The sequence below is a fragment of the Malus sylvestris genome, chromosome 3 (assembly GCF_916048215.2).
Source record: "Malus sylvestris chromosome 3, drMalSylv7.2, whole genome shotgun sequence".
NCBI lineage: Eukaryota > Viridiplantae > Streptophyta > Magnoliopsida > Rosales > Rosaceae > Malus > Malus sylvestris.
Window position 1 is genome coordinate 11,839,236 of NC_062262.1, and position 14,570 is coordinate 11,853,805.

At 38.4% G+C, this 14,570-nt stretch overlaps 1 protein-coding gene across 2 annotated transcripts in view; it reads right to left on the reverse strand.

The window, feature by feature from the left end:
- LOC126616156 (uncharacterized) overlaps positions 1 to 14,570 on the reverse strand; it is a 41,775-nt gene continuing 27,205 nt past the window's right edge. Inside the window, exons 1-4 of one of the 2 annotated variants that reach the window (XM_050284166.1) lie at positions 3,903 to 4,122; positions 1,389 to 1,543; positions 1,004 to 1,152; positions 1 to 302 (exon numbers count right to left, since the gene is read on the reverse strand). In XM_050284166.1, coding sequence (XP_050140123.1) covers positions 212 to 302; positions 1,004 to 1,152; positions 1,389 to 1,543; positions 3,903 to 3,948 — 441 coding nt within the window. In that variant the 5' untranslated portion in view covers positions 3,949 to 4,122 and the 3' untranslated portion in view covers positions 1 to 211. Of the gene's footprint in view, positions 303 to 1,003; positions 1,153 to 1,388; positions 1,544 to 3,902; positions 4,123 to 14,570 lie in introns of those variants that run through there. The other variant, XM_050284165.1, reaches the window with a different exon arrangement.

The window sequence follows — 14,570 nt, forward strand, 5'->3', positions numbered from 1 at the left end:
TTTGTGTGATAGTACAAATATAAGGGGTAAATATATTACAAAAGAATATATACACCACCCGTTACTTGATATACAAGAAATTTCCGCAACTAAAGAAAACAAAACAAAAGAGAACACTTCAAATCTTCCAAAGTACAAGCGCCCTACAAGACTAATTTTCTTTTACATGTTCATCACTGAGTGGTCTCCTCTATTCAAATCACAAAGATGGTTAAAGCAAAGCTATCTTTCCACGGCCACTGCAGGCAAGGCATGATCGCGCAGAAGAGCATTTTGTGCAGTAGCTCCATTTCTTTGGAAGCCTGATATCATTTCAGAAGAATTTGTTGGAAAAAATGGAGTCTAATTGGTGTATAAATCACATATAAAAACTACAAATAATTTATGCAATTAAATAAACAATTTAATGCATACTCATAAGAAAACACAATGCTAATGCACATGAAATTAGATTAGAACCATCTAAAAGTCAGTCGAGGCAAATGTTAGACATTTTGTCCTTAAGACAATTTTCCACCCAACAACGGTGCTCATGGTTGATTGGCACTTGTCTTTTAGGATACAACGACCACGTCCTTGTAATAGTGGCATTCCAAATCACAAGGCTCCAGTGAACCCCCGAATGTGTTGAACTCTCTCAGACTCACTTAATCTCTAAATATGACATGACTCACACGAACATGTATAACTCAACTAAAAAAAAATTGACTAATGACTTAATTTGATAGGCCGTTATGGAAGTGACTCTTCGTAATAGTTGTGTAGCACATCTCTTCAATTAAAAGGCAAGGGTTGCACCTTTTCTCTTAATTCAACAGTCACAACCCTATTCATGAATAGTCACAACCCATCATATATAATTTCCATTCAAATAAAATAGTTTAATTAACTATGAATTAAATTTTCCAACAGAATTTAAGTGTTGATCGAATGAAAATGAGTGAGAAAGAGAATTAAAGGTCCTAGAAGGAATGTGAGAGAAACTCAAAAGAAGTGTACATACCCTGCTGTGTATCGAGTGGCCATATTCTTAGAAGCCATTCTTGCCCTCTCAGCACTTTCGTCAGAGAGTTTCTTGAGTACAAAGCCTTCGCCTTTGCATTCAGGACATATACCAGAACCACGACAGGCTTCACATATTTTCATAGGAACCTGCACTTCTGAAAAGGAGTTCATTTGGATAGATAGCTAGCTCAAGCATACGAAAAGAGATGTGACGCCGTTATCATAATCGCCTATCAGTACTTTTTCCGTTGGCATTGAATTGTTACATGCTCTATCAATTTCGATTCATTAAAGAAATGAATTTATGTCTTTGTAAATTATTACTTAGCTGGAGATAATGCTTCATTGAGTTGGTTTTTGTTGTTTTATAATTATGTACATACCTCAGCTTCTTCAGCAGCTTTGGTTCTCTTTGCAAGAACCGCAGCTGCTGTACCAACGACTGAAGCAGCAATCGCTATTGAAGCCACTGTTTCAGGTAGGGCAGAAGATACCAATGATGATTGTCTTCTTCTTTGCTCTCGTGGCTTTACATTGACTGAAGAACAAAAGTCACAGTCCAATCAATAAAGTGATCACTATCAGAAGAGAATCGTTCAACACTATAGACTATAGTCCTTATAAATTTAAGTTAACAGAGCTATGAACTAAGTAAGTAATTTAACAAAGCTCTTGCTTGCATATAGGGAATTGTCACAAAGTTGATTAGCAATTGTACTTCAATCAACACTAAGTACCAAAGTAAGTGGTATGCATTGCAGCTTGTGAATTGTACAAAGAGAGCGTTAAGGAGTTAGTTTAAGGAATAAATTAACTTATACTTCACGTGGTAGAAACTAAGGAAAGAAAGAAATTGAAACCATAACTCAAATATTTTCAGGTGTATTCCTGTTGTTTACTGGGATGAGTCAAATACATCAGCTGGTAGAAAACGCAGAGCACAATATTGGAATTTTAAGTTTAAAACAATGAAATAAAGGAGCTAGAAGCACATCAAGCTAAATGAAAATATGCATGAACCATCATATGAAATGGCCTAAACTTCCATGTCTGAGTTAACATGAATAAACTGTTGACTTCGACCCAAATAAACTTCTCAATAAGAACAAGCAACCAACCCTATGTTGAAGAAATAAAGGATTCAAGATATTAAGTTGCTATAAGCTTTACCATTATACGACAGAACTATTTATAGTCGAAGGAATACAAGAAAGAAATGCATGAATTCAATGATTTCAGCATACACAAAAGCTTTGAATGGACTACTATATTTTTGGCCAAGAGAAAAAAGGACTAGCAAGTGATCAGAAACTAGAATTTTGATCCTTAATAATATGACAAAGAACAAACAAATGGAAATGTTATCACGTTATGATTGTAGTTTTCAGTTACACTTCTTACAAAAGCTCCTACTGTGCATATTTCGTGTTAATTTATAGCTTACAAGCCTCAAATCCAGACAAAAGAAGAGGATAAATGCAGTAAAACTTTTTATATATAGGTCCGATAATTCATTGTTTAACATCCCTAACTTCAAGCAACAGATTAGATCAGTGTTCCAAATCCCAATAGAGCTTACTTAACACTGTAGAAACAAGCACACGTAAAATCAGGTAAAAAAATTGTTCAACATGGCACCTGACTAGATAACAATGTACATGATTCTACAATAGTTTCTGCATAAGATTTGACAGTGTCAGTTGGGTCGTGTGTACAGGGAAGGAACTAGCATGATTGATGACCTAACCCTTGGGGCCGTGAGCATGCTGATTATTGGATTTATTGGGTGTTGCTAAACCTCACTTAATGTCGATTAAGGTTCTTCATTTTGGACCTTTGGTGACCATATGTACCAAAAAGATCAACAGTAGACACAATCAGATCCACCCGATATTAATAAAGAGAACCTTTGTTTAACTTTGACTCAAGATCAGGACCGCCCACATGATACATGTGAGTGCTTCAGTGTCAAGAAGAAATCAACCAAACATCGAATGAAAAACCAATTACCTACACAAATGGTAGAATCTAATTATGGATTATTTTCACCTTGCTTTCCACCAGCCACATTAAAGTTCAACCTAAATCCTAATCTCACCACCTTGCCTCTCCCCAACCCCATCTTACATTTTGCACTCCTGTCTACTTAAAAACGGCATTGCTCAGTAGAATCTCTGAACCCACATCAGCACAGGAAGCAAATACCACACCCATCAAAAGCAAGTTACTGAAATAAGAAGCACTTATGCTCTCAGAGAAGAAAGCTGTATAACTTAATTTCGCATCCACCAAACCAACCAAGAAGCACCTCCCAGGAAGATCAATTAACTCACTTTCTTTAACCAACATTAATTTTTAAGTGTCCCCATTTATTGGCATCCCCTCAACAATAACTTGAATGACAAATCAGTAGAAAAAAGGATCATCTTTCATGTTAGTTTTAATGAGGAACCCATGACAAGAGCAACCAGCTTCCTCCATTAAGATTAAATTTAATGGCTGTTGGTGGAATAACCAAATCATTGGAACCCACTTTCGTAATCACTCTTAAATGCAGAATAAATTCTACAATAATGTCAATCTTTGCGGGCATTCTCCGTTCATGGATTATCTCATTTTCTTACCATCCTTTTCTTTTATAACAATCCGGTAATCTAAACTATTTTGATCTACATGAGGGCGAGCACACTGCCCTGACCAACTGATCTAACCTTACCAACCATCTGTGCCAAGATTAAAATTCTAAAATAAAATCAATGATCAACAACTTCACTTTCTATATAATGAACCACGTGCATAAAATGGGAAGATATGCAGGTGCGCAATAAATACATACATAAAGCTTAGAAATTTGAAGGTTTGATGCTTGAAATTAATCAAAGTTTGGGATATCTTACTCTTAGGAAGGGAAGAAAATGATATTTGGCGCACAGCCAACTCCATCGTTTACTGCGCTTCCGAGTGAGTATGATTGTAGTTCCGTTATCCTAACAACCTTATCTTGGCTGCTGGGTCTGGTCTTTATAACGCCCTTGGTTTTGCAGACAATTTCAGAAATGCCATTTTCTTTTTGGAGCTCAAAATGTGCATTTATTTGTGGCAGGAAATAAGGGTGGGCAGAAGTAGGGGTGGGTTTGGTACGGTTACCGTACCAAACCTCTTGTACCAATTATCATACCGAACTTTCGGTTTGGTAAAATCTATTACCATTACCGTACCAAACTTTCGGTATACCAAAGTTCGGTATTGCCAAAAGTTCGGTTGGCATGGTATGGCAATGGTAATTGCCATTTTGTTTTGGAACAAAATCAGTTTTTGTTTTTTTAACCCAATTCAAGGGCAAAACTTTTTTTTTGTACCTTTATCTCATACATTATAGATTAAATTCATCTATTATTCATCATTCACAATTCACACACATAATAATTCAAATGATGCATCAAGATTCATCATGAAAATTAAGCTTACAATCCAAATAGAAGTTACGAATCAAAACAAATAGAAGTTAACAATCCAAATATAAATTAAAGTTTCAAACCAAATGAAAATTGGAAGTAAACTTCAAAAAGGAGAATTTATTGATCAGTTATTCAAGCTTAAGATGTCAAAGCTTTTTGGGGAAGGCATTGAACTTGTAGAATATTGAGTTTGTGTCAAGTCTACATTACAAACAAAGAAAACATATTAATTAGTAGCAAGAAGAATTAAAGTTGAAAACCATTTAATAACAAATTTACTAAAAAAATTAAAGCATATCTTTCTTGTTTTCTCTTCGTCCATTTCCTTGTAAAATTGAAGCATATCTTCCTTTGGTTCCTTGTAGAAGTTTACTTCATCTACCCTAAGCCAACCACTAGTACGCACTAGTGCCTCCATTATTTTAGGAGTCAAGGATATCCTAAAGGGTCCACAACCCTCCTCCCTAGGCTAAATGCATTTTCACTAGCAAAAGTAGAAGTGGGGGTTACAAAGATATTTTGGCTATTTGTGAAAGAATTAGGAACTCTTTTGTGTTTGATTTCCACAATTTCAAGAGATCAAAGTCACCAACAACAATGCTAATATAAGTAGGGTTTTATTTTCAAATTATTGTAATATTATAAATATGTGTTATATAATTATCTATTATATAATTTCTAAATTATATATTATATTGTATTTTCGGTATGGTATGGTAATACCGTGGTAATGGTATCCATTACCAATACCATACCATGAAATTTCGGTACGGTACAATACCGTACCATTACCGATTGGTACAAAAAATTTGGCACAAAATCGGTATGGCACGATTGGCAATTCGGTTGGCACGGCAATTTGGCAAAAAAATCCACCCCTAGGCAGAAGGGTACAGGACTCCATCATCACCCTCTATCACCCCGATTAAATCTCAATCATCTATCACCCTCTCTCCCTCTCTCCCTCTTATTCTTGTCCGAGATTGCCAATTCACTCAACTCTCCCATCTCTAGATCTCTGCTCCCTCGATCTCTCCTCCTTGAATCTCCTTTCCTCTCTCACCGCCACCATCATCATCAGATTCGTCTGATTCGTTCTGTCTGATCATTTTTGTTCACCGCCTGCCGCCATTGAAATGGCAATTCCCGATCGGTTTCCAGCAGGCTTGAGGGTTCTAGTGGTCGACGACGACACCACGTGCTTAAGGATTCTTGAGCTGATGCTCCTCCGGTGTCCCTACCAAGGTATGCCGTTGATCTTCTAGCTAGGACCTCAGTGATTGGATATGCTTATGCTTTATTTGGTTCAGATTCTTGGTTTTTATGTCGAAAAATTCGATAGATGGATGCTGTTTGTTTTTGCCTATTCTCAGTTCATAAATTATATATATATATATAAATCAAATCAAATCAAATAAAAAAAGAAGAATTGGACCGTGGGACGGGTCCAGTAAATAATGGGCTGGGTGAGATCCGGTTTCAAAATTAACTGGACCGGTCCGTTCTATTACTGTTTAAAACAGGTAAGATGGGTTCCTCCAAAATTGGACCCGGCCCGACCCACCCCCAACCCTAGTAGGAAACTGGTGAAGATGGGACATTTGTGACTCAATCATACATTAAGGATTCGTATTCTAATTCTTTCAATATTGAAATTTTAATTTAAGTTTCTACATTTTAGTTTTGATTTTAACAAAAAATGGTAACTATTCAGAAATTTTATTAGGTTCTAATTATGAAAAACTGAAAACTAAAATAAATTATGAAGAGTTTAAAATTAGTTATATATATATTTTTTAAACTGAGAACTTGAAAAAAAGTTTTAATTTTCAAAATTTGATAAAGTTATAACATGCACAAATCTTTATGTTTTCCTTTAATTCTGATCCATTCGTTGGTCCAAGGCCACTTACCATGAGCAAACGTATTAATGACGTATTGACGTTCCTCATGTTTGTTGTGCTCCAAATCTAATATTTATACTTGCGCGGTTATTATGACCATGGGACATGTGTGATTGTTTTCAACCCAAAAATACAAAAAACAAAAACGAAAAGAATCTCATATAAATTTCAAAAATGTCTCTACTTCTGTAACATGGAACATTGCATGCACTCATCTGTTCTTGCCGGATCGTAAAGATTTAAATTTAGATGTTCGAGTTTACAGCTTATTTTCTACTCCGTATTTTATTGTCAAAACTCTTGTAGGCGGGGTTAAGAAAAGATGTCTATAATACTAGACGAATGGTTATTCTTGGAAACTTTTCATATAAACCCTAGCTTTATCACTGAATAAGTATACGACCTACGGTATTGGTATCATTAAGAGGATTAAATTTTATGTGAAATGTAGCTGTTGATATCTACAATTCTCGAACCAACTTTTGTGATCAACAATAGCAAAACCAAACACAACCACCCCCCCCCAAAAAAAAAACAAAAAAAATTGTTACACATGAAGCAAAAATTGTTATGATAGAGACCACAGTGAGTCCAATTAAAAGTTGTTACACGTGATGCAAAAGATTTGCGTTGATGGCAGCATGCAAATTAATCCATACTTTCATAATTTACATTAATGTCTAATTTATTACTGATATAAAATACATTAATTTCTTCCCACTTATTTCATAAATCTGATATAAATTTTTAGGCAGTAGCATTTTGTTTGTTGGGAGCACTACAAAAAATACGGGCATTGCGCATAATAAATTATTTGTGCCCCTTGAAGCCAAAGACCACCAACATATGTGCCGATAGACCAATAGCAATAATGCAGCAACTATAATATTGTTTGTGCCCTCTACAGGGCGTGCCCTTTGGTAATAGGGCACAATATTGCTTTTGTGCTCCTAAAGAAAGCACCAATAATAGCCTATTTGTGCCTTAATTCTGACAAGCATGTCAGATGACAAACAATCATGCGCACAATTTTCAAATTGTGCCCAATAGGTTCTATTTGAAAAAATAAATAAAAATTTGAAACAAAACAAAAAAATTATAAATTTTTATAAAATCAACAAATCTCACAATATACATGTATTTCAGTTATTTACAACAAATCCCACATATTTACAACCAGCCTTTCTTTAGAATCCTATCCTCCTCTACTGCAGTCGTTGGACCCAAGTTCTTCATGCAATGTAACTTTGACCACATTCCCTTCTTGCCTATAAGGAATCTTAGTAAAAAGCATAGAGTAAGAAATATTTATACGTTACAAATAACATCCATTTCATCAAGATTATCACATGCAAACCACTCTGGTCTCCCAGGGAATTAAGGACATAATGACATTAGCAATTATTGAAAAACCAACCAAAGTGCACTTGACATATATATATTTCCCTTACCGTGAGCCATTTGATCAATCTCAGCATCAACAAATAGATCCCTAACATTTTTCTCAGTTTCACCAACGAACTTGCCCAAAACTTCAAGGCCATTAACAATCTATCACAGTTCACTAAAACAAAAATCTCATCAATCACCAATGTAGATAACAACTAACTTATATAAGGATAAGTTGCATATCCAAAATCATGCAGACATGCTCAAATAGCTTTGGAACCTTAAAATAATGTACTAGCATCAAAATACAAAAGTTGAGTTTCGGATCAAATACAACAAAAATAAAATATAAAATAAAATAACATACGCACACACACAAAAGTTGTTAAAAAAAATTACACAAAAATCATAGAAAAATAACAAAGGAAAAGTTCAAATTCAAGAAGAGTTTGTGATGTTGTGGTTGTTCAGCTGATAGACGACATCCATCGACGAAGTCTGAGAGAGGCAGAGATGGGTTTGTTTGAATTTGAACCAGATCAAATCCCCTTTTGATTATAACTGTTGGGGCCCAAAAACGTCACACACCAATCCAATCAAGTCTCAAGGCTTAATTGTCATGCCAAGCCTACATTTAAACCCAAGCACATGCCAAGGCATGGGATCGACGAAGAATGTATTTATAAGCATGCCATGCCGCGATGATTAAGCCGGATGTTCATGCCATGCTCATGCGTATTCATCACGCTATGCTTCCTTAACCACAAATCATGCTAAGCCCAAGTCACATAATAGGGGCTTACCAGGTGGATTGTGGTGTGAATGGTTACGGAAGGTTATTGGACCTACGTGGAATCGGGGTCATGGAAGACTTTGGGCTGCTTGGGGGCCCAAAGATCCAAGCCCATACCCTTTGTAATCCACGCATGCATCATTGAGAGAGAACTAGCCTAGTTTATCCATTCCCCTAGGAAGCCAACCCCCTTAGTTAGGATTAAACTAGATTCTTGCATTAAATGCATGTTAAGCCTAGCAAGTTAGGCATTTAATGCTAACTTTCCATTCCCAGCTTGCACAGACAGCCAACGCATAAAAGCCGTGAGACTCGCTACCAGATTTAGCGCATGTGGAAGGCCGCCACGAGAAAGCCACGCCTTGGGAAAAAGTAATCTGCAGGTCTTAATAATGCATTTAGTTTACACCAAAAGAGGAATAATAAGATAGCTAGGGAGAAATGGAGGGATGACCAAGCCACAAAGGGATATTCCCTTGAAATCTAGAGAATAACCCTTCACCTACATAAGGAGGGAGAGAAGCCATTGGAGAGAAGATTCATAGTAACACAATGAGAGATAGAAGAAACGTAAGAAGAGAGAACCACTTAGGAAATAAGCCCAGAGAGTTCCAGTTAGCCTATAAGCATACTACAAACCCCAAGCATCATCATCCATGCAACCTTAGTAATTTTCATAGCCTTCCATCAAACATCCCAGCCATTAAAAGCCTTACCATCACCCCAAGAAAGCCCGAATCATGCAGCTAAAAATGCCACACAACCATGAAAACCCTTTCTCTCTCATGTAAACTGATAATCTTCTAGCTTCCACACCACGCTTTACTTGAGCAAGTCATTATCTTGATCATTCATGCTATCTTCGAGCCGTTGATGTTACTGGAGTATTTCCTAAGACAAGCTAACTCTTTCGAGATATCCTGAGACTTGTTATGAATTCGTACCAAGGGAGACAAGAAGACTTTCTCAAAGCCCAAGTCCACCTCGACCTAAAAGTCCCCCAACATAAATTGGCAACTTTGTTGGGGACAAGTCGTAATCTTCATTCAATGGCTCCCAGATCCAAAAGAAACACTACTAGGAGTGGCAATGCCTCAAATGTAAGCGAGGTTGCTTCCCTACTAGATGAGTCTTAACATGAAAGCTAACGCCATGAGAGCCAGAAGACAAATACAACATGCCAGACATTATTGCAGCTATTCATGCCTTGGGTGAAGCCCAAAAAGAAATTGATGCGTCCTTAAAAGAGTTGAAAAACTCAATCCCGAAGCCAAGCGAGAAAGCAAGTGACAAGGATTGCATGCTCATGGAAAAGTTTCTCAAGAGGAGTTAGTTGCTGATGTAGGCAAGGGTCCTGAGAAAGCACCATCCACTGTCACTCAGGAATATGCCATAGCCATGCTCGAAAAGAAGGTGCATAGGAGCTCAGATGATTGGAAATATGTTCCTGAGCCACCATATCCAACCAGCGTTCTCCACATGTCATATTCTAAGGGATATGAGACTCTCAACCTTGTTCTCTTTGATGGAATGAATGGTAGCCCTAAGGAACATATAAGCTGTTTCATTGACGCTTTGGGTCCTCATGCCGGCGACTGCAACCTCTGTCTCAGGGAGTTCTCGAAAAGCCTAACTAATCGTGTCTATACTTGGTACAAAAACCTCATACCAGGTTTCATCCGGACCTAGGAAGAACTGACGGGCAAGTTCTATAAAAAGTACTTCCAGTATGAGGAAATAGTCACGACAACTCAACTCAACAATACACGCCAAAAGCACAGGGAATATCTGGTGACTTTTGTTAAACATTTCTGAGACCTCGCCCTTGACTGCAATGATGAGAAGGACAAGGAAGCTTTGTGGAGATCAGCATAAGCAACATTGTAGCTGACTACATGGTCTATTTGGAGAACATCGGTATCAGCCAGTTCTCGAGGCTCCTGAAAGCAGTAAGGAATACTAGCTTTTCGGTCAAGCTTTCCACGGGGGAATCCTAGAAGACGAACAAGAATAAAGCTCATCATGCCTTAGCCGTGGATGACAGATTTGGCTACAACCCACGGAAAATTAAGGAAATTAAGAGTGATAGGGAAACCTATCCTCCATTAGCGTGCAACGACGAGGAATGTCAGGTATTATCACTACCATCAGTATGTGGGCCATCCCTCTATTGTATGCCAAACTTTACGAAAAATTTTCCATGCAAAAATTCGTGAAGGAACTTTAGAGCTGCCATGCAACACGTAAGCTATAGACATTGACCCTCTATTGAAATGCCGAGGGAATGAGATGACAGATGTCATCACATGCTCCGGAGATGACGATGATTACCATCCATTGATCCTTGATCCTAAGCCACCGGAAGCCATTTGGGAACCGGCCAGGAACATGAAGAAGGCTTATTGGTGCAAATACTCCAAACCGCAGAGCTATGATACACCATGGCCTCAAACTGAAGGATGGGGAGATAAGGATACAAATCTCATGGATTTTGCCCCAAGCCTAAATGACGAAGACTTCACCATCGACATAACAGAAGAATACAACGAGGAAGCCTTGGAATAACAAATGTTTAACCAGGAAATGATGGCAGAGACTTTGTATAACCTTCCTGACATGAAAGCTGACGTATCTGAGCGTTACCTCTCCCCAGGGCAAGGGCCCACTGTAGCATAGGTCATTTAGAAAAACTTGAAGTTCAAATCCCTCTTCGACCGGCTTCAATACGACTCGGAACCAAAGACTGCTGCTGCTGAAGCTCTCATGTATGTTTCCGATGACTATGGCTCTCAATGTTATGCTACCCAACCGCAAAAGGCTTTCCTCGAGAATAACAATGTCATCATTTTCATTAACGAAGACATGGAAGTGGCTTTCCTTGACCACCGAATGCCACTGTACCTGGAAAGATAGATCAATGACATCTTCATCAGGCAAGCTTTGGTTGACACTAGTTCCTCTGTTAACATTCTGCCCTTGGCAGTACTTACTGCAGCAGGCGCCCCAACGATAAAGATGGTAAGGTCTCAAATCTCTATCAATGGGTTTGGGAATAGCAGTGAGGAAACTATGGGATATATTGAGATCGACTTGAAGATCGGCCCTATCAGGTCATTTACTAAGTTTTATGTGATAGACATCAATATAGCTTACCACGCTCTGCTCGGAAGTCCATGGATAAACAAGCACAGACTCGTAGCCTCCACCTACCAACAGTGAGTCAAAGGAATGATTGGGCTAAAGCCTATTCGTATCCCAGGAAACCAGATGTCATTCAACTTAGACGAGGTTCACTATTCTGTTGCCGAATTCTATAATGATTTCTCAAGTGCCGGAAGTGGGATATCACAGGCCTCAGGGATACCTTTACCCATTTGGAAGAAGTTCTAGATCTCAGTGACCAAGAATCCCTAGCCATTGTGAAAAAAGGAAAATGCATACAACTAGAGCTAATGTCTTTGCCTATACTCCACTGCAATGCTCCAAGGTCGTGATGTCACACCTCGGACCCAGGGTCGGTAGAAAACCTCGTGCTAGACGCACGAGTAAAAGTAAAAATAAAAATGAAAAATGAAACTTTTCTTATACAAGTAACTCCAAAATACTTACAAGGTGTACAAGATAAATAAAAACACTTAAAATCCCTCGTCTAGCACAACCTTAGCTTATCTACCATTTGTTAATCATGTAGCAAACCTGCAACGTCTAAAATATATAGGGTAAGCGAAAACACACCTCAGTAGGGATATAAGTCTTATCAAGGATAATCGTCAAGGCTAAACCAAGTGTCATGCTCATGTGATCAATCATAACATGTTATCAAACATAAACTAGATATCATGAATGCAACTTAACTTCAATTACCCAGCCCGTTAATCTATATAATAAAACAAGCAGACCTGCATGTCCCATACCATGCATTTTACCACTGCAGCGGTGCTCCGAATGCTTTATTATATAAACCAATCCTCGTAACTCAATCATACCAAGTACCCATTTGGTTGGTCATCTTGTTCTCCTCTCGGTCACCAGAGTCTCCATTACTTTGTACCATTCCTATAATTTCACTTTTGCCACCCTTAGTCGTCCCTACGAGAGTTGAACTTAACCACACAAAAGATAGTTCTATTTCCATTCCCCAATCCCGAATATTCCAGTAAGATCCTCCCACTCCAATATGCAATGACATATGCATGTAATTAACATTTTAACGATAATTTAGAATTTGTTAGTACCATAAATTGGGCCTCGTCTTTGGGCCTCATCCTTAAGCCCATGACAAATGTAAAAGGGGATGGAGCCCTTATTCTATAAAAGGGACTCTCCCTCACCCTCATTAGGGGGACCTCACATCCACAGAGTCTCATATTCATCCCTCACATCCAAACATAGGGCAATACCCTCTCAGCCAAACAAAGAGCAAAATGGCAAGGGCTGCATCCACACAGAGCTCCCTTGCCGATCTATTGTAATACATACATTCATATAGAGAAATGGAATCAACATCAGTGTGGACGTAGCCCAAACATTGGGGTGAACCACGATACATCTTTGTGTTCTTATGCGTTTGTGTGATTCACGGACAAATTTATGTTGGTCCAAGATCCTCTGGATTTTATGCATCAACATTTGGCGCCGTTTGTGAGAATCGACACGAAAAGCTATGTCAGTTCTCTTTTTCATTTTTTCATCTCACCACTGTGAAACCTCACCACAATATCCACCGTGAATCTGCAGAAACCCAAGAACCAAACACCCGCAGAGTCACTGCAAAACCCATCTCTCAAAAATGCAGAAATGAAAACTTCTAAACTCAACCACAGTTTATTCCCCCCTTTTTCTCTATCTCTCTCTATACATACACAATTCAGCCGTTATATATATATATATATATATATATATATATATATATATATATATGCACAGACCCGAGTCATCTTCTTCTTTCCCTCTCTTTGCACAAAGACCACGACAAAAAACAGACCGAGTCTACTTGGTTTCTCTACCGTCGGGTATCCAACTGCCTGTGGATGGGCGGGTTTTCTTGCTAAAAAAACCCAACCTGGAAAATGTTTTCGTCACTGCTCGTTGGTTGGTCGCTCAGAATTCCTGGGGAATCTTGAAATTCCAGTGGTCTGCTGTGGTTGGAATTGGGATGGGGACAAGGTCCCAGCAGCAACCAGGCTGAGAGTGAGCAGGGCAGGACGACGACGACATGGCCGGGGGTCAGTCCGTCTTCATGAGCGGCAGCGTGGGCTCGCCCTCCAACCGCAGCGAGCAGACTATGGCCACACCCGTCAGCGACAACAGTTTTCTTCGACTGAACCATCCCAACATTCCAGACGATGACGCCGGCTCTAACGGTTGTTTAGAATGCAGAGCCAGCAAACCCACTGATTATTCGGCTGAGAAGAGCGACCATACTGAGGTCAAGGAGACCCTGAGGCTGTTCAATAAGCATTACCTTTATTTCGTCAAAAAGAAGAAAGAGTAGGAAGTGACAGCAATAAAGGTAGACGATGGATGAGTGGGTTATCAGAGAATATGCGTACTATAGTGCAGTGTGCAACATAAGCATGACAGCCCAGAAGATGCCTACCAACAATGAAACTTTCATCATGAAAAAACTTATCTGAAAAAGCCACGGGAATAGCAAGATAAGATTCTCCTTTATATTTTATTTTATTATTTTATTACTTTATTATTATCTATTAACATGATGGCATATTAGTTAAATAATATAATCGTTCCTTTACATGTGATATCACAATGATCATTATCATAAAACGTGGTAAAAGTCTGTACATCCACTACACCATTTACATTATGTAATGATTTTATCACATGCTCACTGTAAAAAACATTACAAAGCACATCACATAAAGTTATATATATATATAATGATGAACTAGTATGGCTTAACCCTGTGGACAATCACGAACTTTTATGGGATGATGGAATGTGTATTGATACTAGTAGAGGGGCAGTTGTTAGGTACTTGATTGGAAAAGCTTTAAAGGG